The sequence below is a fragment of the Fulmarus glacialis genome, unplaced genomic scaffold (assembly GCF_000690835.1).
Source record: "Fulmarus glacialis isolate BGI_N327 unplaced genomic scaffold, ASM69083v1 scaffold398, whole genome shotgun sequence".
In the NCBI taxonomy this organism is placed as follows: domain Eukaryota; kingdom Metazoa; phylum Chordata; class Aves; order Procellariiformes; family Procellariidae; genus Fulmarus; species Fulmarus glacialis.
In genome coordinates, this window is record NW_009229925.1 from 154,072 (window position 1) to 180,367 (window position 26,296).

Here is a 26,296-nt window from a genome sequence, read left to right on the forward strand (position 1 = left end):
GTAGACTGGAGGAATATAGTTTAAAGGGTTATGAGATTGCATGACAGGCTTATTAGCTCACGAGGGAAGGAGCAGCACAGATTTTGGTCAGCTGGTCGCAAGACCGTACTTTCCATCTCCCTGGTGGAGGCGATCAGAAACGCCTCAAAAATGTCTCCACAGGCACTAAATGCCTGGTTTTGTAAGTCTGTATGGCCAGATCCCCCAGCAATTATTTACGTGATTTACATGACTGCACCCATAGTATCTTAATTGCTTTCCAAAGACTCAAGGGAAATTGCCTCTCCTTCCGCGGAGGTATGTAGAGAGAGCGAGACAAGAGAAGAGAACCTGTCAGTGTCCCACCCTAGCACCGAAAGAGAGACCGTGTTGGCGTGCGACGCCCACGTTTGAACCCTGACCGTGCTCGATTCTCTGTGAATCCGGTCACACCGAACAGCACAGCTATGCACGCGAGGGCAGACTGTCCCTATTTTTGCAAGGAAAGGTTAGATTGATACTAGTTGCGTACCAGCACAGAACAAAACCAACTGTTGAGCTCTTGAAAGCTGCTGCAGAACAGAGTATCTCCGCAGGTCAACCCTGAATAAAACCCACAAAGAATCGGGAAGTGTAAATGTTGATGTTGCTGTAGCAACCCAGGAAGACATCTTCCAATGCCCAGCTAAAACCTCACCTCTGCTGTGTGACACGTTCCGCGTCACCGTGCGGATTTCACATCTGCGCGCAGGCGAAGGGGAAGCAGGCCCTGGAGGGTAACAATCAGAGGTTCTAATAAGGGAGGCCCGCTCACGCCGTGCGCAGACACCCAGGCCTTCTTGCAGTTATACCCAAGAAGACAAGGAGTCAACCAGCTTCTCTATGTCCAGCCTGAAAAACACGGCTGCGGGAACAAGCATCCAGCGAAAGGCAAGTGCAGCCCTTCACACTGGTCCTCAGAAACACAGCGGTGCCCCAGCCCAGCATCTTTCTAAGGCTTTTAGCCAGGATGCTCGTTCCTATCTTCTGATCGCTTCTGACACAGCACTTGAGTAAAGCGGAATCAAAGAAATGGCAAACTTGAGCTAATAAGCACGCGTAGCTGTGCAGATACTCACAAACTCCATTGCTTTTTATGTACCAGAGGTCTAATGCGCAATTTTCCAGTGGTCCATACTTTTACAGCTATTTCCTTGTAATAGGAAAAATTGTGGCGTTTATTTACAGTTCGCAGCCCTTGCTCAATGTGCAAGGGATTTTCCTATATTTTGTCTAAGTACTTTTTGGATGGGAATCAATCCTGGAAAACTTAGTCTGAAAAGAGCTTTTAAAAAAATGTTCTTATTTATGACAAAAGTTAACCACAAGACTTTTGCAACTTTAAACTGCATCAGTCATGGCCCACTGGCCGTTCTAATAAATGGTTTACCAAAAAATGTAACTTGAGAAGACCCAACAATTGCAATTCTTTCTTTCCTTTATGTCCACTGCTGTTTTATTGTTACAGAAGAGGAACGTGGCCCACTGCCATATGTCCCCACACCTCTGGTCTAAAGAATTTCATACCCTGTGAAATACAGCTGACATTTCAATCCTCAGTAACCTATTTGCAAAGTATTCATTTGCTCCTTACTTTACGAGCATCCAATAAAAGACTGCCATTTTATGACCCATTAAAAAAGATGAAAAAAATTAAATAAAATTGTGAAAGACATTTGCTGGAAGTAATAAATAATTTACCTCCAATTTTCACGCACTGAAAATTAAACTGGCAACTGCTCAAAAAGTTATTAAAATTATGGTGACAAAGGTATTTTAGCATCAAGTGCCAGCATTAAAATAGCTAAAATGCTGTACATAGTAGAAAGGAAAAAATAGATCTATGTATTTAAAATGGTGCTTTCCCTTACAAAACCTACCTCCATGAATTAATATATAGCATTATTACACAGTTAATATTGGTAAGCCAACAGTACGTGTGTGTCTGTCTGTGTGTGTTCTAAATACATCTATACACATGCGTCTCTGTGTGTGTTTGCATACATATATATGTATACAGAAATCACACGCTGGAAAATCAGTAACAGTGGTGGGAGAAGGGTTTGGTGGAACGACCGATTTAAGTGTAATTTTTTGCGTGCCTCTCACTTACGCCCAAGTAAATTACCATCCCCTACACAACAGTCTGGCAGCACAAAGGGGTGCCACCGTGACCATAGTTTATTTTGATGGTCACCTGAAGGATGGGGAAACTGGAACACGCTGTGACCGACAATGGCACGTTCGGGTTTTTAACACAGAAATATTCACCGCTGTTCACAGCTGGAGCAAATACAAGGTGTCACTCAGTGCAAGTATTTCGTGTTTCAGAGTCTGAAGGAAAAGCGCCTCTGCCAAGCAATACCGACCTCACCTCAGGAGGCAGACTGACATTTTCAGTGCCAGGTGGGGCAGGCTCTGTCATGCCACCCCTCATTTTCCGCCTGAAGGCTGAAAAGCAGGGGTAGTGACATACACAGGGAGACGACTAACGCTCAGCTGCAGGGTAGGGGAGACAGCCCTAGGACTTGAGCGGTAGGTGATGGTGTCTCAGCGGGGCCAGCTCCAATTTCACTGTACGGACACCGGGGTTTCATGTGACCGACTCGAGTTTGCAATCGTTGGCCGTTATTTGCTGGGGATACAAGTAACATTTACCCACACATTCTCACCGACCAAAGCACAGAGTATCCTTTCCCCTCTTCTCGGGTAACAAACACTCAGGACCACAAATCTGACACACGTCCCTGCAGCAGGAGGAGGCAGCGCAAGGCCACAGAAGGTATTTCAAGTCCCTGCTTCTGGTTTTGTTGATCTTCCCAGATCAAAAGCCCCAGCTGCATAAGGACGCAGCAAGTTCCCTTGGAGCGGGGTGACAAACCTTGCCTGCCAAATGTTCAGTGCAGTTCCACTGCGCCAAGGGTCATCTATGCCTGGGAAGCACAGGAAACAGTTCACTCGAGTCGATGGGAATTGTACTGGGGACAGTTCATAATCTGCAGTTCCGATAAATGGTCAGAGTTGTTTTCCTCCCACCAACCACGCAGGCATAAAAAGGAATATTTAATTATTTTCCCGAGGATAGCAAGACCTGCACTCTATGCAAATCATTATGGGGTTTTGGGGTTTTGGTAAAGAATTAGTACAAATTCCCCGCCCCCCCCACGCACTTCCTTGGTGTAGCTTAGCACTGACATAAATTCAAATTATAGTTCTCCTAGGATCCCCTCTTGTTATCCCAGCGCTATCTAGCCTTCTCAGCAGAATGTTCAATATACCATCTATTTGGGTTTGGCTTTCCACGGGAAACGGACAGAAGTGCAGCGATACGTAAGTATTTCACTGCTGGGAAGTGCTAGTGAATTTGAAAGAACTGGAAGCCGGCAGTGAATTAGCTCTGATCTCATGGAATCATGGGAACCTGCAGTAACAGGGTATGAAATGTCATTATTATGTTAAATTAGTCTATTAATTCAGCTCAGGATACTATGTCCACTGCATAATATTAAGCACTTAGTTCTGCTCACGCACTCTTTCTTAATGCTCTGGGAACACTGTGTGCCCTATTGAGGAACGTGAAGGACTGCATTAGAAATTACTACTGATCTTAACATCAGATCCATATGTCTTCGGAGCCAGTTAGCCTATACAATTCATTGAGGATGTTTCCATCTGTGAATAGTTCCCATTATAATCTAATTGTGTCAAACTAAATGTATTTCTAAAATATTTTCAGAAGTTAATATTTATAACAGGCATTAAGCCTAACCCAGCCGTGTTTCTGGTTTCCCCCTATCTGAGTTTATTTCTCTAGGTATTTTGGAGGGGGGAGGTTGTACCATGTGAGTAACCAGTGACTGGTAACCATACTCTTTTTTTATTTTTGTTGGAACAAAATGCTTGCACAGGGGAAAAAAAAAGTTTACATGCTGGTGCTGAAAATAAACGCTAAGTCTCAGTGACTTTGCAAAGAAAGGAATTAGTCCAGGTGGGAGAGGATCTGATTCACGTCAACTCTCTTTACCCAATGCTACTGGGGAAGAACAGCTGTTTATGTTGAAGGATAATCTTAATATCAAATCAATGGGCCTAATTAGCCATGAGCACATCTATGATGGAGAAGTATTCCAATCACCTGAGCACAGAGGCTCTGGAATGAGAACAACAGGTGAAAACAATCTGATTCGGAGCTGGCACCCCCGAATCTGTGAGCACAAGGAGCACATGGCTGGCCTGGCCGCAGGAAGTCAAGAGGGGGCACGCAGCCCCCGCTTCCTCTTTCTCTGGTGCTGGCTGTCGTTACGTCCTGCCTTAGAGAACGGCTCGGCTACTGTGGGCAGAGAAGACAGAAAGCCTTTAGGAAGGCTGGTGAGCCAAAGGAAGCCCCGTGTTTGTGCCGGCGGCTGGTACCTCCTTTTGCAACAGCAGACTGCCTGTCCTCCTCCATCCAGCGCGTCCTAAGGTATGGCTGAACAACTGGTTTCGGAGAGGGAGCTAGTCGCGTGGGTGCATTGTGCCTTTTGCCTTTTCATAGTAAGGACTGGTGTTATCCGGAATGTGAAGTGTCTTAGTCAACAAGCTACCTCTCAACTGAGAAATTCTACTGCATTTTAATTTTAACTGTTTCCTTTTCTCTGGACAAGGTGTTCTTCACGCCATCTGTAGTCGCAATGTAGTTTATAGACTGAGGACGAGACTTTGAAAATGGGTCCTTAAACCCACACTTGAATAATTAAACAAGCTGCCTAACTTTGAAGTGAATAAGTACTCATCACACGCATTGCCCCTGACTTGAACGAGTAATTTATTTCTGTGGACAAATTCATCTCTTGCTTTAATTGTCACAAAGGCTGTGATAAGGCTATTTAGTTAAAAATACCACAAAAAGAAGGTAAATGTAACTTCTTGGTTGGAAAGAGAACAGAAAATGCTCAACACACCCCATGAAATATTAATCCTTTCTTAAATTACTCTGAAAGATACACTAGTCAAATCTGCAGCTTGCATACAACTTCCCTTCTTTGGCACGTCTTCTCTGCACTTGCAACATGTTTCCCAAAATTTTACCTTTATCAGCCAAGGAGAAAAAAGTGACATAATAAAAAAAAATTTAAAAAAAACCCAGTCATTCCAGCCATAACCATAGAAAATAACAGTAATTATCTCCTTCATCTACTAGTAGTTTTCAGCTACTCACTTCCATGTCACAAGAAAGCTCCATTAAGTTATACACAACTTTTCTCAGTAGTCAAGGCAGACAAGCGAATGTTCCACTCTAATTAATGCACTTGACGAAGTTATGGGCTTGTCTGAATAAACAGGTCATCTTCTGTGTTTACTACACGCTCTGGAAATCACATGGTTTTGTGTATTTGGGTATTAGCATGCAGCTTATGTGGAAGATGTACCTGGTGTGACTTGGGAAGAGCATCATTTAAATATATGTTTAGACTTATTTTGTAAGAACACATTCAGAGTTTCTTAGCTTATCTACTTTCTATTTTCTTTCCATCTGGTAAAAGGAATGCAGAAAGACAAAGGCTAATTTTAACTTACAATTGTTCTTGAGTTACTAAGTAACACAGCATCGAAAGGTCGCAATGTAGGATGAGCACAGCAGTGACTTTCTTAAATATGCGCATCGTAGGCAGTGTGACTGTTGGATGGAAACTGTGTGTGTGAGAGGTATTACAGTGGCTGCGGTGGTCTGTTATGCCAACACTGAGCTAGTAAGATGTGAAAATTGGTGCTGGGTTAGGTCTAAATATTAGCTTATTGCCTGCTTGGTTTTTTTTAATGCTTGCAGTGTTAGAAGGAAGTACAACTGTGTAATCTTAACAATAAGTTAATGACACTTTTTGTGTGGGAATGTAAATCTGCTTATCGTTCACGCCCAGCCCCCACTCACACACGTTTCCAAAGGCATTCATATGCCTCCTTTGAGAGAACTAATGATACTGTATCAGCTCCCTTTCCATTTCGATACTTATTTCATATTTGCTTGAAGAATCGGGCCAATGTTTTTGAAAGCACATTTAACTATACCATATGCCTACTTAAATCATCCCTATCAAACAAGTTGTAGGATGATGCTCTGGTTCATTCTGTTCTGTTTTCCCTTCCTTCACAATGTGTTTATGTATATTTATCCAATTTGTTCTGTTCCTCTTGCCAAATTGCAGGTTTGAGATCTCAGCTATGCAGGGGCAGCTGTGCTATTGTTGATGCCTTACAAAACAAAGGTCACAGACTGAGCCCGTATCACGAGAACTAATGACAGCTGCATGTTAACCATTATGGTATAGGCACCGAATGATCAGGGTTCACGGACCCTCAGAAGTAGGAATAAATCTTACCTTGCCCTTTGGTAAGCAAGAACTCAAGTCTCATTTTTAAGACGCAATTTTTGTGCAAATTAGCCTCTTGCAAAATATCCTGCTGTTTATTTAATTTATTGACATAATTCCTCCCTCCGTCTGGAAGAAAAATAACTTTAAACAGCCCCACCACAAAAAGCCAAAATCCGAAAAACAAAATGACAGCTGAGTTGGAAGGAGTGATCTCTTCTGCATGTAACTAATACTAGCTTTTCTCACTTCTGAGATAGATAAGAAATACCAGCTGTTCCAGCCTAGGAAGCTATTGGCCACATAAAGGAGGAGGCTACCAAGAGATGACAATTCCTTCAAAAGAAGGTTGTTTGCCAACTTAGCCCAGCAACTCCAAGTAATGAAACAGCAGGGCGGGACTGTTTCAAATGCCCTTTGTTTGGTAAGAGAGATCAATCTGCAAGGCTTGTGAATTCAAAACTATTTGCCCCTTGGGTGGCCTGACATAATATTCCTTCTTCTCCTGCTGCCTTTGAGACCAGAAGCCAAGAGTCCAAAGTTATGTAAAAGGGTGTTTCTTAGAGCTAGATGTAGCTTTTGAAATACCAAAGGAGAGGGAATGTAATAGCTGGATCAGACTAACGAGATGAGGCACATGTCCACAGACAGAGCTCTGAGACTATACAGCTGGCTTTGAGGCTGTCTGTCTAAGGCTACTTCACCAGTGTGCTGTTAATTATTTAAAAGAGAGCACTGGGGAAACTACCACAGCATCTGTCACCCACACACAGGCAGAACCTTCACTCATTGCAGGACCAGATGTGTTTATTCGAAACATGTACTAACTAGCTACTTAATGGGTTAGAATTATTAGCCAGAAGTTAATTAGGCAAACATACAAAACATCAGTCACCTTACAAAGGATCACTTCCTTAACGCTGCTTTTACTTCTTTAGAGCCATTATCAACCACAGGAAAAAGGAGGGAAAAGGTAAAGATCCCATAAAGGAGCTGCAGTAAAAAACAGATTTAAGAAATCTGGTCACCGTGTACCAATGAAAACTGCAATGCTCCAGTTCGCTGCCTTAACTATGTGCCTCTTAACACTGCAAGTATACTAGCACATGGGAGGAAGCAGGGAGGCTTGTTTAAGGACCTACAGGTGTTGGAGAAGAAAAGGGAATTAACAGTGGAAGAAGTTTTTTATTAGTGTAGTCAAGTCAAACTTGAAAAAGGATGGCTTCACTGCTTCTGTATATATTGTACATATCCCTGAAGATGCACGCACTTGCGTGGCATTCTGCCTGCATAATGAACGCAGCAATGTTGCTGGCCCACGTAACATGCTCTTGTTCCCCACGAGACGAGATTCAGAAGTTTGAATTCAAAAGATGAAATTTCTAAGTTTCTGGCTCCCAGGTTCGTGTCACAAGAAGCAGTGGATGGAGTAAAGGTGTAATATGCTCTATCTTTGGGCTAGTCGGGGCAGGGGGAGAATAGATAGGCTCCTTTGTTAGAAGCCTGCCATGACAACCATTTTGTAGAACACCTTTCAGCTGCTCTCAAATGAGAGCAGCTGTCTGGAAACCAAATGAGGTAATTTGCAGGATGGAGCCCACAATCCATTCATCTTCACTGTGTCTGTTTGCTTTCACGTGTCCGTGCTCTTCCTTTTAAATCTGGTGCTGGTATTAACAAAAATGACACTTAGAAACCGGAAAGCAAGACTCTAAGTACCACTGTTCCACTGTCATGGAAACATATTTCACTCAAAGCACCTACAATTAAGTATGAAGCACGTGCTTCCTCTTTGTATTGAGAGATTGTTTCCCAGGGATGCAGAAACAGAGGGCAAGAGTGCCAGTGACAGCCTGGGCATGAACTCCTGGGCTTTCAGCTAGTTTTAGTTTTTGCCTGTAGAGCTGCTGTAAAGAATGTTCAAGGCCCCTAAAATAGTGAGCAGGAACTTCTTGGTGCATCCTGTAAGCCGCAATGAATATGTTTTAAATAGAATCCCACAGTATTGTTTTACTTTAAACTGTATTTACGTGAATTTGTCAGAAACCCATAGGAAGACATGGATTGGATTCGCAAGTCTCCTTCTGCAATTGCACAGAGCTACAAGCTCTTCCAGAAGAAGGAACCTTGGCTTAAGCCCCTATTGAGAAATGCTCTCAAAGCCGTGTTTAACTTGAAGCTTGTGGTTAATTCCCATTGTCCTCAACCCTCAGCCCTGCATGTGATCCGCAGCAAAAAGCAGAGCAGCTAATTCTGCCCTAAATCTGTACTTCAGAGATTAAGATCATAGTACCAAGACTTTGGCCAGCGAGAGAAAACTCTTGCCTGCATTCAGGCTATCACAGGCTACAAAAAATGGTATGAAAAAGAAAAGAAATGGAGCTTGTTTTAGCACTAGCTTAAATAAAAATAGGCAGAGGGCAGGTAATGCAACCTGGCAAACATAAACAGCCGGATAGCATTACTAAACATTACAGGACTTATTCAAAAAACAATTGATATACTAAAAGTGAAACAGACCCCAAGAAAAGCTTTTATTTTCCAATGTAGAGACGTTGATAAACTTCTGAGGAGGAAGACACATGGGTGCAATAGGTGGTTAAGCTAGTTCCTGTAATAGGTTACTTAAAGGCTGAAGGTGCTACATAAAATAAGGAGATGGTTACTTCTTTCTTCCCTCATTTTTTTATTCCAAAGGGCAAAGGTAAAGACAGGATCAAAAGGAAATCAGCAATAAACTGGCAACAAAAAATACTAAAATCTAAAGACCTGAGAAGTGACAGCGCAGAAATAGCACAATGCTGTCCGTGTTTCTGAATTCCCTCTGAGCTGCCATCCCATTCACAAATGAGTGCAAAACAAGCAAAGCAGCTGTTGTCAACAGGAAGAACAAAGACTTGAATGACACAGGCTCCTCCTGTGAGAAATCTGGTTAATAGCCAAATAAAAGCATGTCTCAAGGTAGCATTTGCAGCTCAGAAACATAAAGCAGTGTGCTTAGTCCTAGATATCATTTCCCACTATTTTCTTTCCGGGACAAAAGTTCTTGCTTTTTCTTGGAGTTGTAAGAGTTTAAGCTATTTATTCTCCTATTACATTCAGACTCTCGTAATGCTTGAGAAGTAAGATGAACTTTTCCCTTAGTAACTGTATTGTAATGCTGGGATAGGAAGTACATTTCAAGTTACCACTAAACTTGTGAAATTGTGCTGTTGCCAAGACCTGTTACGGCTAGCAATACATTAAAAAAAAAAAATCTGATGATCGCTAACAGATTATCTCATGCCTTGTTGTGTGCTTTCTTTCAAGTGAACTGCACACCGGAGACTAAACTTAAGCTACTTTGAAACTGGAGGCAACTAAGAATTAGGGAATAGAAGCGTAGTAATTTTCCTTCCTACCACACAAAAAACAATTCCTATTTAATCTTTGCTCTTTAAGTGCCACCAGCTGTTCACGTTGGACAGGATGTAGGAAGGGATATATGCAAGCTGAAGCCAACATGATTTGAATAGAGGGCAAATAAGGTCGCTAAAAAACAGTAGTGCAGACTGTACCATCTCAGCATGGGATCTGATCATAAATTCAAGTTAACTGAGCAAGGTTTCACTGGCACGCAGGTTTATGTTTGGATTTGTGCTCTTTGGCTTTGTTGTTAATAAAGCTTATGAGCCCAAGGAGAAAGATAGCGCCTGCTTCTGTCCTAGGGCACCCCTCAGGTAGGTAGAGTCAAGTGCCATTCACTGCAAGGGTGTCAGAATGTCACTCAACAGAGAGATGGAAACCATGTGATACTTAAATGAAAGCAGTGATCCCACTTAAACCGATGTTTGCCCTTCTGTTTGTGTTTTGAAACACATAAGGGGCTTTTTATACATGTGCTCAGATAAAGTTAGTATCTTTCAAGTTACGAGAAGCTTATACATCTTGTTGGACCAAGGAGTAAATGCTCACTTTACTTGATGAGCTAATCTTAGAGCAAACACTGTATGGATTCAAGTGCATGATGCGTGAAGGTGCAAGCTGGCCAGCAGCACCGCAGCTGCATTAAAAAATCAACTTCTGTAGTTCTCTGAGCTATTTTAAGAACAAAGATTATTCCTCAGCCATTTGGTTCATTAGGTCACTGCCTAGCCTAGACCTAACCTTTCTTTGCTTAGATGAGTATCTGCACAAGTGGAAACTGGGTATCTTCAGCAGGCACCAGTAAATCCAAAATCTTACTGTAATACTCCAGTGAGAAACTAGAGTTCAAACAAACAGAGGTAGTTAAGTAGTAGACATGTAAATAGTCACTGCAAATATTTTAGTAAAATATTTTATTGTTGTGCTAGCTGAAACTTTTATTATTGTCATCCACTCATCAAATGGAAGAGAATTCGTAAATGTTCAGGAAGTAAGAGGAATGTATATTGTTCTGATAGTCTTTCCATTGAAGGCAGACGGGATTTTACCACTGGCTTAGAGGAACAGAAGCTATCTGTTTGTGAAGTCAAGCCTACAGATGTATTTTCTGAATGTGTACTCAAAGAACTTAGAGCAAAATGAACAGAACAAAAGCGGAGGTAGCGCAAGAACGTAGACTTAAAAACTTATAGCAGTTTCTGCTGTACTGCTCTTCCAAAGAGACAAGGGCTCTGTTTTCCCTCCAAAGTACAGTGACTACAGAAACATCTAAAGTAGCAGAGAGATCAAGGAAATGTCCGGTTCAGTTTGATTCCCTTGAGCTGTGGCAGTTCAGCAAATTCAAGCCTGACCTAGTAAGAGGAACTAATTTTCTCAAATATTCTGCAAGACCCTAAAAATAGACGGCTTTTAAATGGTCAATGCAGTAGAATCTGAGTCCTTTTTAGTAAACCAGCTTAATTGTAACGTTACACTCGCCCCCGCAGTACATAAGTGATCTCTCAAAGTACATGAAGCAAAGCAATTGAATTTGGGTTTGTCTCCTCATCTTCTTCCTGCAGAGTGTCCATGGTACTCTTCCTTTCTGGATTATTTCAATACTAACTAACACTTTCTATAACGCATAGGTTGCTCATGTAGAAATTACAAGTAATTCTCATCTGTGAGCTAGTCAGGGGTCTTTTAAAATGAGCTGGGTTTGTATGCAGACTCTGTAATTTGGCACTGCAGAAGTGGCACAACAAAAAGGTATTTTAAATGGCACAAGCAGCACAGTCATGTTGTCACATAACCTAAGGATACCACATCCGTCTGCTACATGATACTGCAGAAAAATAGGCTTTGAAAAGAATGCTTGGTTAAATCTACAGCTGGCATTTTGGAGGCTCCGAACTAAATGCAGCCAGCAGCTGGGAAGGAAATAGAAAAACACAATGGCATAAGTCCAGGAGGCCAGGAGTTTACCAACCCAACATCTTGAGTACTGTGGCATTTTTAACTGTTCCGCATGGGTTTCTATTGTTCTGCATGTGAAAACTGCAAATTCATCAGTCAACAAGAAGTGTCTCAAATAAGGAAAATATAATGAGACCTGTTAAGTAAGCCTTTACCATTTACCCAGAAACAAAGCTGCAGGTTTAAAAGTCACAAAGCTAACATTGTCTGCTTGTGTTGCTCTTAATTCCACTAAAAAGAGCACTAGGAAAAGAGCAGACTGGTTATTGCTACATTAGCAACTAATATTAGCTCTACTACATGAGGAATTACTGGGAGTTATCCAGCAATAGTCTGAGTTGTGCCAAGGGAAAGTCAAGAGTTCAAGTACGTACATATCTTTCATAGCTGTCAGTCTTTTGCATTGCAAACTGTTTATCTCTGGGCCAAAGCTGTAACTACTTCAATATCAGGTTATGGAAGTATATTTCACATAGTAACTTTCGAAAAAAAAAAATTCTTCTCTGAACCTGTACAACTTCATGTGTATTGTTCATGAATTCTTTCTTACAAACGCTGCGCAGAAGGAAGGTGCTGTAATAAGGTGCTTGTTCTACGTTGCAATTACAATATGGTGAGTTGTCTATTTCAATAATGCTTCGCAGGCCAAACAAGCTCTTCACGGAAAAAGAGTAAATGCAGCGTGTTCAAATAACTTCCACTGTGCTTTAATCTATATAAATATTCCATGCATTTCACATGCATTTGGCAGGATAGGCTATTTACATATTCTCAGACTAACAGTGTGGGGAAAAGCATTTACAGCTTCAGGCCTTGGGGTGCTTAATACCGGGGGCCTAATTTGCTGCTGTTCGTCTGTTGTAAGATAACTTAACTGAAATACTTGGCATGGAGAGGAGGTGTTTCTTAACCTGGCTAATTTACATGGTTCTGATGACAAAATTAGATCTCTTAGAGCTGCACATGGTGCTGATTTGTTTTAGCTAAGACAGCAGTTTGTTACAGCTGTTTTGTTGCACAGTTGGCACACAACTACACGCAGCCTAGCTCAACAAAAAACAGTGCAACCGCACTGTTTGATATAAAGGCACATAGGTTTAACAAACTCCTGCTGCACGTGGGTCAAGATCAACTTTTCGCATCGGTAAGTAAAAGGCAACTTGAGTATCAGGAAAACATAACAGCCTTAACTCATCCCCTTCCTCTGCTCTCCATGTAACTCCTCCACGCTTGTTTTCCCCGCGTTGACATCAACCAGCAGTCGCTCCCCAGAGGGGAGCTTTGGCTGCTGCACAGAGGCTACGATGCAGCTCCTCTGCAGTGGTTCACCCCACTCTTTTCCACTGGGGTTAATCACTGAAGTTTTTTTCTTCTACCACTTGCCAACCTTTCGCTTCCCGGTTGCCATTTAATGCACAAAACAGATGTGTATTTGGGGTTTTGCTATCGGTCTTGAAGCACAACGGTAGTGGTTGATTGTTGCTTAACTCAGAAAAGTAACCACTGAAAATCATCTATGCGACATGCTTAGTTCTTAAACGGCTAAGAATTGCCACAGAAAAATGACACTGCAGGGCTGTAACGAACTGCTATGCTTCCTACCGGATTAATGTTAACCTCATCCCAAAAATCTCTGAGGAAAAACTACTTGCAAAACAGGGAGCAAGTCAACAGCCGGAAAGCCTTCGCCCTGCTGGAGGGCCAAGATCTGACATGCGGTTTTCTGACTTTTGATTAGCTTAGAATTTGACACATCTGAACAATGAAGCTGAAGTGATCTTAAAAGCCCAGGGCATGTCTGAATTTGAGAGTAGGAGGGAAGGATTAGTTCTCAAAGGGTCAGAAGTAATGTGCAGCCATGGCCAGTGACACTGAGAATAAGGCTAGAACTGCAGTTTAGCCCAAGTGCTGTTATGAGATTGATGCCGTTGTTAAATTAGCGCCTCGTTTTATCATTACATGTTGAGCAGTGGTACGCATCTTGACACATAATTTTAATAGTAGCTTGTAAGTGTCAGTGATAATGTAATCTATTTAACAATGAGCCTAAAGATTATCCAGAAGAGAGCATATTATGCCCTGTTAAAACAGCTAATCTGCATAAAACTTACGACAAGCCAGACCTTTTCAGTGTTTAATAAACTGGCTGAATATTCATTTTTCAGGCACTGTCCAAATTGGTTTGGTCACAGATGAGTATTTAAAGCCCATTCCAAAGCTGGCAAATACACCAGGGAAATAAGACAAGAATGGGGGAAAAAAAATGCAACAACAAACCACTCCCCATAAAAACAACAAAAGACTGCCTCTAGCCAAAACCCCTCATGATTAACATCAGCAATAATGGGTCCAATTCTAGCAAAACATAGGATGACATTTGTTTCAAGTACTTACTGGCCACTTTTGTATAGGATCGGTGCAGGGCAGAGCAAAAAATCAGATTCCACTGTTTTTGGTTTTTCATCTGAAAAAACAAATTACATGAGCTTAATATACCGTGCTGCTTAAACCAGAAGCTGATGTGCGAACATGCTGTGAAGTCCCTTCCCTTCTCACAGCATGCTCGTTACTGGTTTGGTATTGTCTGGAACTTGCAAGCAAGGCAGGCCCAAGTTAGGGAATAAAGCTGTTGCTTTTTTAAAGATGCACCCTGAACATACAAACCCAGAGCTGGCTTTAAATGCGACTGTGAGCCCACACTACGTTGCTTAGTTAATTTTACTCAAGTCAGCTCATGCTCTTGCAGAGACAAAATTTCCTAGAATCCAAACCATTTTTGCAAAGAGTGAGAACATTATGAGGGGTTTCCTAATATTTGGAAGGATGAAGGTTTGTTTCTAATTAGCTCCAACCCTGTGCATTGCATTCAAGGACTACTTTATTAGTTGTGATTGGAGTGTCTATTTCTCCAGTGTTTCTCATGCTTTTGAGTCTCTAGCTGTTCGCAAATCTCTTAGACTTCTAAAGCATCTATTTGTAGGGCACAGTGTCCAGCAAAGCACTCCTTTCCTGCAGTTGGGAAAAGGAGAGGAGGGAGCTCTTTAACATCATGAGTTTGGAAAGCTGGGAAAAATTCTGCTCCTGTGTGCAGGACTATCCTTCCAAACTTCCCCACGGTAGGACTGTTAATTTCTGTACTGGAGCTGCTCCTACAAGCATGGACTACTTCCTGGTTTAGGGGTGAGAGCAGATAAATGATCTGCCAGATAAACTTGGAGATGACTCTGTCCTGCATTTAGGGAACAGGTAGACATACCAATAGTTCAGGGGCAGCTGAAGGAGGAGCTGTTAGCATAAATGAGCTTTTCTTACGAGCTATAATCTGCACTGACTGCTTGGCCTAGATTTGGGGCTAGTTGTGAGGTGGGGAAGAGGGATTAGCACATTGCCATATGTTTTTGTCTTAATGGTATGTTTCATAGATTATTTTTCTATCCCACAGCTACATTTGGCAGGTTTCCTTTCTAGCATTTGGTAATGGTTCTTTATAAATGCAAGAAGAGAAAACATGCCAAATGCATCTTTTAAAACCAGAAGAACTGACAAAATAACGGCTTGCTCTGAGGCTGGTCCCCAGGCAGAGCCCAGGCTATCAGTAAGGGCAACTCTAACATGGAAGTACATCGTCATGTAAGTACCCTCCGTTATGCCTTCAAATGGTGAGGGTTCCGCTGAGAGAATGCCAGTTTTTGATAGCAAAGTCAATGACACAGGAATAATTTTCCTCCACTTGGGACCACTTCCTTCCTCCTGCTACTGCTCTAAGAGCCCTTACTACCTTTTTGTTTATCCTAGCTCCACGGATCTCCTTTAGGTTTTCCCCGAGACAAACGCACTTGCAGCCCAGCACAGAGCTTGTAGCAAATGAGCTTGCATATCAGGGGAAGGATCACATTGAATTTTCCTACTTCATTCCTACACTACAGCCTAAATGTTTGCTGTCGTCCATTGCTGAAGACGAGAAGCTGGGTGGGTTGTAGCAGGCCTCCGGCAAGACCTCATACAACAGGCTGTGTTTTTACGCTGCAATGTATAATAAATACATCACTAAGCCATTCCCCTCCCTTCGAGTGTTTTAGCGCACCCTTTCCTGAAGCCAAGGGAAAAAAAAAAAGGTAGCCCAGACGTCTAGCTGGGAATTCTCACATCAGATGCTAGCAGGTATTTGGGGGCTTCATCCTGTCCAAGTATAGTTATTTCTACCGTGGAAAAGCAGGCGTATGCATGCCATACAGCTATAAAAGACTGAATCATCGGAGACTCGGAGAAACCAGGGTCAGAAAATATTTCAAAAGGTTATTCAAAGAAGGCAACATGCTTCAGACATTCTTCAGTGACACTCATGTAAGCTGTTAAAAGGCTTTCTAGGTAACCTATTCTAGGCCTGAGAAATGTTTACAGTGAGAACCATTGCCCTAATACCTCACGTCGACCTGCTGCAGAATTTGAAGCCTGTTGCCTCTTCTTCTTGTCAGTGGCTTGGCAGAGCCCAGCTTATTTTTTTCAGCCCTGCAGCAGCCCAAATTTAACCATTACTTTGGCGATCCTTCTTCTCCTGTAGATGTAACAAACTGAACTCTTCTGTCCTTCCTTACAGCTTGTGTTCTGGACTTCTGCCCATCCTTGCCAGCTTCCTCTGGACACTCTCCACAGTGGATTCATCCCCCACTTGTAGCGTGGAGCACATGAAAATCCAAGTTCCTAGGGGTTACTGTTGGCAGCACAACACAGCCCTGAATTGGTAAACACCGCAACCTACCGATCACCAAGTACCACAAGCCTATTGGGTGCGTGCTGCTAGCTTTGCTACTAAATCACGCCAGAACTTTTAGTACGGTAGTAGCACCTGCCAGCAGGACAGAAGAGGTTAACATTTGTGATGCTCACGGAAAATGGCTAAATCCCTGCATAAGTCTTTATCTCCACCCGTACCTTAATGTACTCCATCAGAACATCTCGAATGGTGTGAATGCCACTACGAATACAACCATATAGATGCTAGCCTCAAAACACTCATGTGAAGAAGGTACATGCTATTGTTTTAATTTCCCAAATGGACAGGCTGGGGTGTAGAGAAGTGACTGCTCATGATAAACAAGAAGTCGGGAGAAAAGCAGGAGTAGAACTGAGGAGTCCCGATGAGTTGCAAACTAGCCACTTAAATTGAAATTCAAGTTCTAATTATCTTCATGTCATGTAACTGTTGTCTCAACTATTTACCCTAGGTAGTGTGAAATTAATTTTATTCACCTGAAACTGAGCTAGTCTGTTTCCCCACTTCTCCAAGTAAGAAAGGTACACCATGATAATAAATACACAACTGCAGCAGTAATTTCGCCACACTCCAAACTCTAGCTCTATGAAGCTAATTTATGCAACAAATTGAAATAAGCAAGCTATAGTTTAACATGGGAAATAAAGGTGACAATTTTAACTGAAACTGAAGGGAAACTTATACAGGCAGAAATAATTTACACAGGTTGCTTTTACCCAGAACTACTGTGCTATTCTGTTATTCTTCCAAATTATTTTAGGTATTTAACAGGCAGGAGAGATTGGCAGCCCATTCAAGTATATATGATATCCAGAGTAAGGAAGAAAATGTACTGGAAACACATGTTCAATTGGGTAGGAATTTAAGACAGGCTAATATAGAAATCAGACAGTAGGTACGGAAAAAATGAGTTGGGTTTTTTTCTACAGGTCCATTTTTGGTCACTTTCCAGTCTGGCTTGCTTCTAAGGGATACTGCTTAGAGGAAGAAGTTGGATGTACTTATCCTAGCTGTCCACTTCGGTTTCCGGATATAAGAAATGGTGGAGGCTTCCATTAATGGCTTTTTTCCCACCATCATCTACCTCGTGCCAGTTCAGGGAACAAGGCAGCACAAGGAGACTAATCCAAATCCCGGCATGACTTCTCATCTGCCCTGCTGCTAGTTAATGCACTGACCGAGAGAAGACCAAGTCCTGAACATTTTGCTGAAAATTCTCAAGTATACTCAAGGACAAAATAGAACCAACTGTTCTGACTCGGCCTTACTCTATGCTGTTGCAGGAGCTCCAGCAGGAGGACTGACTCCATGTCACGGAGAGGCACCCACGCCCTGCCAAGCCGCTAAACAAACAGCACAATGGCTATAGATCTGGTACACCAGACAGAACGGGCAGAGACGCTCCAAGGTAACAAGGTGAGTGCACCTTGGAAAATAGTGCCTTTTGCAATCATGATGAGAGTTTATGTCTTGGCCTGGGTCTTCTTGCAAGAAGATGCACTTGGTCGGTACACTCTGTGGTCGTGTTTTCACCAGCAAACATCTGCTTACTTGAACATCAGGAGCCAGACAGTTATCACCATCTTAATTCACATAGCCAGCTGGGCTGCCAAACACCAGTCACAGTTTACAGCTAATGGCAACTGGTAGGAAAATCAAACCACTGAGCAAGATGTGAAATAACTTGCATCCTCTTACTAATTCTCAGAGCTTTCCTGTTTTCCTCCTCTTTGATATTTTTCTCTTTCAATTTCTATTAAATGAGGTAACAAGAAAATAAATAAATCACTTAATAGGAAATACAAAGGCAGATCACCTCAAACTTCAATACTTACAAATTGTAGTTCCGTTCACTTGATAGGTACAAGTAACACCATCGGTTTTCCCACCGAGGGTTAAGCCGCTTCCTCTAAGAACAACCTGAAACTCCTCTGGAGAGAAAAGCAAAAAGCCAAAATCAACAATCTTTAGTGCACTGAAGTAAGTTAGACATGGAGAATTTCAATATAGCCTGCAATAAATGAAGCACAAAATTGTAATGCTTCAAATTTACCCAGGTCTCCTTTTTAATTGATCCCTGGTACTGCGTTCTTCAGTTAGGTCACTATAGAAAAAATAAAGATTTGTTCCCAAATCTTTATCACTGAGGGAGCCCTGCCCTGTTAAAATTGATTGTTGATTGGAAGTTGATTATGACTGTCAACAGGATCTGGGGCTCAGGCGCACAGTAAGCAACAGCTTCTCGGTGAATACTCTGATAAATGACAAATCTGGGTCTCATTACAAGAAGACTCCCCAAACCTGGATCAGGCCCACTTAAAGCGCCAGATGAAGAAAACATTTCTTCTTAGTACTATTTCTCTAGAAGTTGCGTAAGGACCATGCTATTTGCGAATTGTGCATACCAGGAGAGAAAATGGTTTGTTCACCCATGCCACTGATGTCATTGAGACAATCCATGTTTTTACAAAAACATCAAAATAAGATTTTGCAATTACCTTATTTTGATTGGTCTCCAACTATGTGTGGATTGTGAAACCCAGAAAGAAGACAAGCCCTTAAAATTTTGAGCAACTCTTCTACTTCATAAATGTACTACCACTTGCTACACAGAAATGCAGTCAAATGCTTTACTGCTTAAACTCCACAGATTTGGGGCAGGGCACTAGAAATATTGTCATGAATTTATATCAACATATGTTAGCAGGATTCCCCGAAATTAACTGTGATAAAACAGTATGCGAGTGTCACAGAATATGTATCATTGCTTTGAACACGAGGGCAAGTGCAGAGCATGACTAATGGGAGAGGGGCAGACAAATGCATCTCAAACATTTACAGGCATTACCTAAATTATGAAAGTAGGCCCTGGAGGACAGCTCCTCTGAGGAGAAAAATAGTCAACAGAGAAGGATCTAATCTTTCTTAAACTCCTTGATGATTTTTTTAGAGATGTTTTATTCTAGAGACCTGTGGGGTTTTCCTTTGGGTAAAACAGGGAGATCGCAGTTCTATAATAATTGAATATTATTTTAAAATTATAAAAACTTACCTCCCACACAGACACTGGATGGCTCCAAATATAAAATCTCAGTGCATGATTGCTTCAAAACCTATTGCAAAGGAGGAAACTAGTCATAAATAGGTCTCAGGGTACTATTTCAATGAGAAATAGTATTTTAAAACAAACGCTTGTCCCTAGAAAATGAACATGCACAGCTACAGGTTTGATTTGCCTAAGTCTGACTCATATGACACAGCCTTGACTGTGTCTAACTTCCGCACGCCTGCACACCCAAGTCTCCTAAGAGTTCATAAGACTTCGATTAGCGTGTTAAATCCGAAACAGTCTTCAAAACATAATGGTATCTGATTTTGGTCTTTAAATTTCTGTCCAGATCCCTAACCTCATTTTCCATGAACCCCAATCCTAACATTTAAGCCAAATATTAGTCACAAGGAGGTTGATCCAAAACCTAATCCAGTCAGAAGCAGCCTTCCAACAATCTGCGGGTCAAGCCAAGTGCACGTTATTCCAAGTGCTGGCACCCTGCCCCATGTAAAGCAGAGCAAGAACGCGCTGTGTTCTTGACCGCGCTGCCTTCTGTCAGACGGGGTTTCTTTACTGCTGTACCAGTCAGCATGCTTTGATTCTCCAACCAGTCAGGGAATATTCTTTCAAAAGCCTGGGGCAAATCAATATTCCTACAGGTGACTTAGAAATACAAGGGATGGAACGTAAGAGAAAGGAGGAAATAGGTACCTTGGACCAGTTTGTACGTACAAAGGTTTCGGACACTACCCTTAGTTTCAGCCAAGTCACATTTTACCATTTACATCAAGTGATCAAGTTACCCATGGTTACTTAAGCAGAGGCGTAAATAGCACCCAGGTGTTGATTACCGCACACAACTTCATTTTCCGTTTGAAAACGGTGCATCTCAAAAGGAATGGGTCAAGCTTGTCTGGCTAGAACTGTTGCTGGAATCTAACGGTGAGACCATACTCTGCTCCCACTGCTAGGATCTCGGTCCCACAGCAGGGCCCCATCTCTTATTTGTTATTGTTGTCCAGGAAGGAGATGCGATACCTATTACCGAAATGATATTCCCCCTCTCTAAGCAGGTGAGGGGATCTCTGCTAACTTAGGGGAAGTGAGTCTCTTGAAGCTTGTATGGTTCAACACACACAAACAATCCACAATTAAACTGCCTTCTACCTTCACATGACAATGTGTGATTTTTTTTTTTTTTTCCCCCAATGGTTTTTGATTTTCCTCTCAGAAAACTTTCACGATGTATTTATATAGCTTTCCCTATAATAAGTGGTAGATTTTTTACAGGCATTCATATGTAATACTACATGGAATCAATTCAGGTCCTTGTAATCATGTGCATAGTAGAAAGTCCCGTTACTGTCCCCTCTCTACCTCCATTAGCCAAAACTCTGCCTGCTCCTGAGCTGGCCTAACTGTCAGTAAATGGAAGTCTGTCTTACTCCTAACTCCTTTTTTCTCCTTTGCATATGTCTTTTTTTTTTTTTTTTCCTCTGTCTAATCTATTTGCTAGTGATTTCTGTTGCTACGTATCCAGGCCCTGTAGAAACAATAACATATTATCGTTGTTACGACAAAAAGCATGCCAAGCTCCAAGAAGAAGAATAGCCTCCCTCATTTAACACTTTCCGTACCACCCATCTCTCCACAAACTGTTCTGCACAAATTATCTTTTTAGTGCTTCAAAAGCCATTTATTAACATCAATTAGTACTTTAAAAAATAGAGACCTTGCAGGCACATTTGGAAACATTTGGATGAGACACACCAATAGAGATCTTTGGAAAGAATGTAGCTTTAAGTTCAGTACAAGTCGACCAGTTTATATTAGCAGAGGCTCTCATCTCACTTCCAAAAAAGGACTTAGCTTTTTGATTACTATTTCAGTGTAGAGAGAGGAAGTGTTACACAGTTTATTTTAGGGGAGAGAGTATTTTGTGCAAAATAAAATACAGAAAGAATTAAGCATTTTAATTTCTTACTGTAAAAACATGTTCTGTTTTTTTTTTCTCTGAAGAGACCGAGTCAGATTAATAGTCCAATTTAAGTTAATGAGACTATAGAGTTGCTTTAATATGAAGTACAGATCTAGCAGTTGGCAGTATCAAAGCCCACTGAACTCATAATTTTTTTTTCTTTTTTTTTTTTAGAGCAGCACTATATAGACAGGGAGAAACTTTCCAACTTCTATCCCATTCCCATTTGCCCACTGTCTGACGAAGCAGCGCCTCATTATGAACTGAGGGGATGGGGAGAGGGGAAGACAATGATGGACGTAATCTTTTTTCTTGCAAAGTACTATTTCTCTAATTGCAGTGTATCTGATAGTGATTTTTCTAACGCTGCATTTCCAAATGCGTTCTAAAACAGGAAAAGACCCTCTTTGGACATGCTGAACTCCCTTTGGATTTAAGAATAAACTGGGGGGGGTTTCAAATCCCATTAACTCTACCAAGCACAATCAGTTTGAATGATTTGGCTCACAAGGATATGGTAACTAGCATTTAGCGATCACAATGGAAAATCTGAAAATATTTTCAAAGACGGCAATCACCGCTTGTTCTTTCACGTGAGGGAGAGGAGAACATATTTTGGCATCTTAAAAGGATGTATAGAAACTTGTGGTCTTTCTTTACTCTTTTCTTCCTCTGGCTCACACTCTTTTCTATCTGTTTTAATCTTTTCTTCTCACACTTTCCATGCAAGCTGTTCATTCCAAGCTAGCACAGTGCACTCCAACAAAAAGCTCATCTCTCTTCTTTAGGAGGAGTGATGTGAAGGCGTCTTACCCATTTTGCCCTGTGATCCATGTTCATTATTTAATATGCCTTCCTATCTCTAGATCAGGGCTGTTCCTGTTGCAACAATAGCTGATGAGAGACTTTCCGAGGTGCATGTCAATTGTAAAAGTTCCCTTTTTGAAGATGTTAGTGCTTTATCAGACAGTTGAAAGGAGTAAGCGCTGGGCTCATGTGTAGTGGCTGGGAGCTCTCATGCACAGATGAAATCTAGTATCCTTAAATCTAGTATCCTTGCCACTTCTTCTGCAGCACAAGAGGAGGGATCTGACCCGTCCCAGCAGTAACAGCTTTTAATGGAGTCGTCTCTGTTGTGTGTTATCGAAGCACATTTAACAATGGCAACATACAAACCGAAGCATACGTATCATTTCACTTCCCGTGTCCCACCCCCAACATTTAAAACTAACTTTAAACTATCTTGCTGTGGAAACCTGGGCTGCAAAGTCAGCAAGATCGAAATGAACTCTATAAAAATCTACGCTATGGTCCCCCTTTCCCGGTTCAGGATAATAAAAGAGAATGATCTGGCAGTGCAAATGGATTATTTAGAAATCTACTGCCCACAAGAAAAGTTGAAATAATCACTATATAAGGCCATCCTTCGACAGGATAGTGAAGCACACTAGTGACATCAAATAAATTCAAATAAAACTTTAAATTGCCTTAGTTTAACAGCATGCAGGGAGAAATTCAGAGAGCTGATGTCATCCATTTCATTTTCAGAGCTCCGCACCAAATATAGGGCTCCCTGGCTCGCAAAGGCTTTCCTTCTAGTCACCTCCCTGAACGCTAGCTATCCCGGAAAGAGACGTTTCCCACAAACCAAAGTGCTAAACAGAGTTGAAACCTGTCAGCGTGTGTCCTGTCATCTTAGAGCTTCAGGAATGGAGATCTGTGGAGGAACTATGGAGTGGTTCCTCCAAGTCGCAGACAGAACTGTGCTATGTGGAACTGGTTACAGCTGGAAACACACGGGGGCTAATCGAAGTGGAGAGGGTCAGACCAAAATCACAGCTGTGAGCTTGCTATTTTAACACTCGTTAGGAACCGCGTGGTGCTGCTGGAAGAAGAGAAGGCAGTAGAGTTCTGCTCTTCAAGGCAGTAGGTCTCTTGTACTTAAAGAAATAAGACATGAAAATCAGGCCCCAAACATCCGCTTGTTCAACAACAAACAACAAAAAAACGGACTGCTGAGGAAACCCTATTTTGTAGCTCCTCCGTACACAGGATTTGTTACATCGCTGCCATATTGCAGCAGCAGCAGCTGAGCATCTAAGATTAAAAAAATACTGTTATGCCGTTTTTTTACGAAGAGTTATTACAACAGCTACCTCAGTAACAAGCGGCATGGGCGCAGCTTATGCTCAGCACTGAAAACACCACCCGGCACAGCTTCTGAGGGCTGGCTGAAGGCAGAGGAGCCTCCGCGGCTTTTAGTGAAATCGCATCGTATGGCTATTAATTGAACGGATACTGTACAGATTCCATAGCATTTCTCAGTAATGCAAGTCAATCATTTCAGAATACTTCCGAAAGCAGAAGTTATCAGAATAAAAGCATCCGAGATATCCCATGGGCCCTCAAAAGCAGATTTACCCTTGATGTAAACTTACTGACATAGGCTGGGATCCTGGCTTACAGTGAAAGATGTCCCTTGCTAGATCAAGGCTTTGATGCCCCATACAGAAAATTAGATTCAGCTTCCTTCCGCGTAGAATCTGGCATGCACGCAGCTCTCGGAGGCTCTGTCCCTTAGAGGAGTCTCTCTGTACTCAACTCTTCCCGTCACATGCTTTCTATCACCTCGCTAACAGCAGCGAAGCATGCCGCAATCAGAACTGGAACTGTTTAGCTCCTGAACCAGCTAATTGGTGTTCAAATTTTCTCTTTAAGTCCTACATTGCCCAATTGTTACCTCTCTCCATCTTTCAAGCTATTTCAGAGGCTTACAAGCTACAGACGGTTTTGTGTTCAATGGAAGATTAATCTTCCTCAGGCACAAACAAGTATGCATGTAAATTTTTCTTAAAACAGCTGTAGAAATTCCATCCACTTTATCAACTTTTCAGTTTGGGACCTCTTTTCACCTAGCGAATTTTCTTTCTGAACAACCTGATTGTTAATCAGTACTTAAAATCCATGTCAATCCTTATCAGTGGCATGGATTTCTACGCACTTCCCACTAGAAGGTTCCCGAAGGCTTGCATAAGCTTCACAGCCCACTTCCTAAATGAGTGGTTTAGCATTTTTGTCATTAATAAAACATTTAATTCAATTAGAGATGTTTTACAGAAACATTGTCAGTTTCTGACCTGTAGGTGTCTGAATTGAAAAACAGAATCACGTTTTGTTAGATTTAAGCTGCAGAAACAATACACCTACGCAAATAATTACATTAGCATAGAAAAGGCAGATGTCCCTGCAACAAATTGCAAAAAGGCAGCCAAATAACAAGATGACATAAGGCTCGCTAGTGCTTACAGTCTTTGCAAACTCCACCTCTTTACAAATTTTGCCTTGTCACAGATCTTGCCCCTGCTTTACGCAAACATTTCTTCCCATAGAAAACATGCCTTCTGCATCTTCCAATACCTGTTTAACTTGTCACAGACTGGACCCAGCTCTGCTTTGACTCACTTTTCGCCCTCGCTACTGGCTCTTAAAAGTTCTCGGAATTTAAACAGTGAAACAGTACGGCTCCTGCAGCTTTTTAAGTATATTGACTACCATACACTCAGAACATACTGTGGAACAGAGCTGTACCATGCAGTACAGTGTTACATGCACGCTAAAACAGCAACTTTCCCTTCCAGCACTTCAATGAATTTCACGTTCCAAGAAATTGTGAGAACAATGCAGTAGTAACGAGCCATGAGCAACCCAACTGTACATCGACAATTAACAAAATACGCTAAGTGTCAATTTATTTCACGGCACCATTCGATTTTGCTTAGCCCCAGTATGCAGTTCAAAAGTTTTTGGCAGCAGTCAGCACCATAAATCATAACTTGCATGGCATCTGTTCCTCCCCGGAACTGTGTGCTGAGTTCAGGATTTGAGGCGGGTCATCAGCACAGCTGGATTCTTCATTGAACCACCATAAAAATTTTTAAGTCTACTGTTCTGAAACTAGAAAACGATACATGGATGTGTAAGGTGTAAATAGCTTCCCAGTAAAAAGATTAGTAAAACTGTGAACTGCTGGAGGAAGAGAGCTCTTTGACACATTTTGATCAGACTTGGCACGCTAATAATTTTGAACAACTAAGGATTTCCAGAGTCACTGGTGGCCTTTCCTCCCCACAGTTCAATTTCAAACATGCACCTCATTGCTCATTGGAAGCCAATGCCAAATCAGGCTGGCTTGACTCTTTACGGGGGAAGGCAACATAGTTCCGTGGAAAAAAGTGTATGTACTGCAATAAAACAAAAGCATCTAACCTGCTATTAACCAAGTTTTAAAGAGGAAAAAAATATTCACCTTTAAAAAATAATCTTATTTGCTATACTCACGTATGGCAAGACATGTGCAAAACATGCTGACAGTGCAGTATAATCACTTCCACAGTCCATGTGCAAAAATGTATTTACAGCAACATTAGCTCCTGCTCATTGCACTCTGAGCTTGCGCCTGGAGCCCCACTTACTGATGCGCCGCCAGCCAGTCATGTGTACACTCACTGCAAAACATGTGCTGCGCAAATGGCAAAACAGTGCTAAAAAAAAACTTAAATGCTAGTCTAACAGCAAACTCAAGACAGTGGCTTTTCCGTCGAGATTTCCACCCCCTTTTCTTTCCTCTCTCCCTTTCAAATGTGGGGTTGTCCTGGTTTCGGCTGGGATAGAGTTGAATTTCTTCCTAGCGCTGTGTTTTGGATTTAGTGTAGAAGAATGTTGACAACACACTGATGTTTTCAGTTGTTGCTAAGTACCCTGCTAGT

The 26,296-nt window shown here is 41.8% G+C and overlaps 1 protein-coding gene across 1 annotated transcript in view; it reads right to left on the reverse strand.

The window, feature by feature from the left end:
• The window catches only part of ANTXR2 (anthrax toxin receptor 2), a 69,061-nt gene that overhangs the window by 19,822 nt on the left and 22,943 nt on the right, over positions 1-26,296 (reverse strand). Inside the window, exons 7-9 of the mRNA XM_009584006.1 lie at positions 19,553-19,613; positions 18,336-18,431; positions 14,121-14,190 (exon numbers count right to left, since the gene is read on the reverse strand). Of these exons, the coding sequence (XP_009582301.1) occupies positions 14,121-14,190; positions 18,336-18,431; positions 19,553-19,613 (227 nt within the window). The remainder of the gene's footprint in view (positions 1-14,120; positions 14,191-18,335; positions 18,432-19,552; positions 19,614-26,296) is intronic.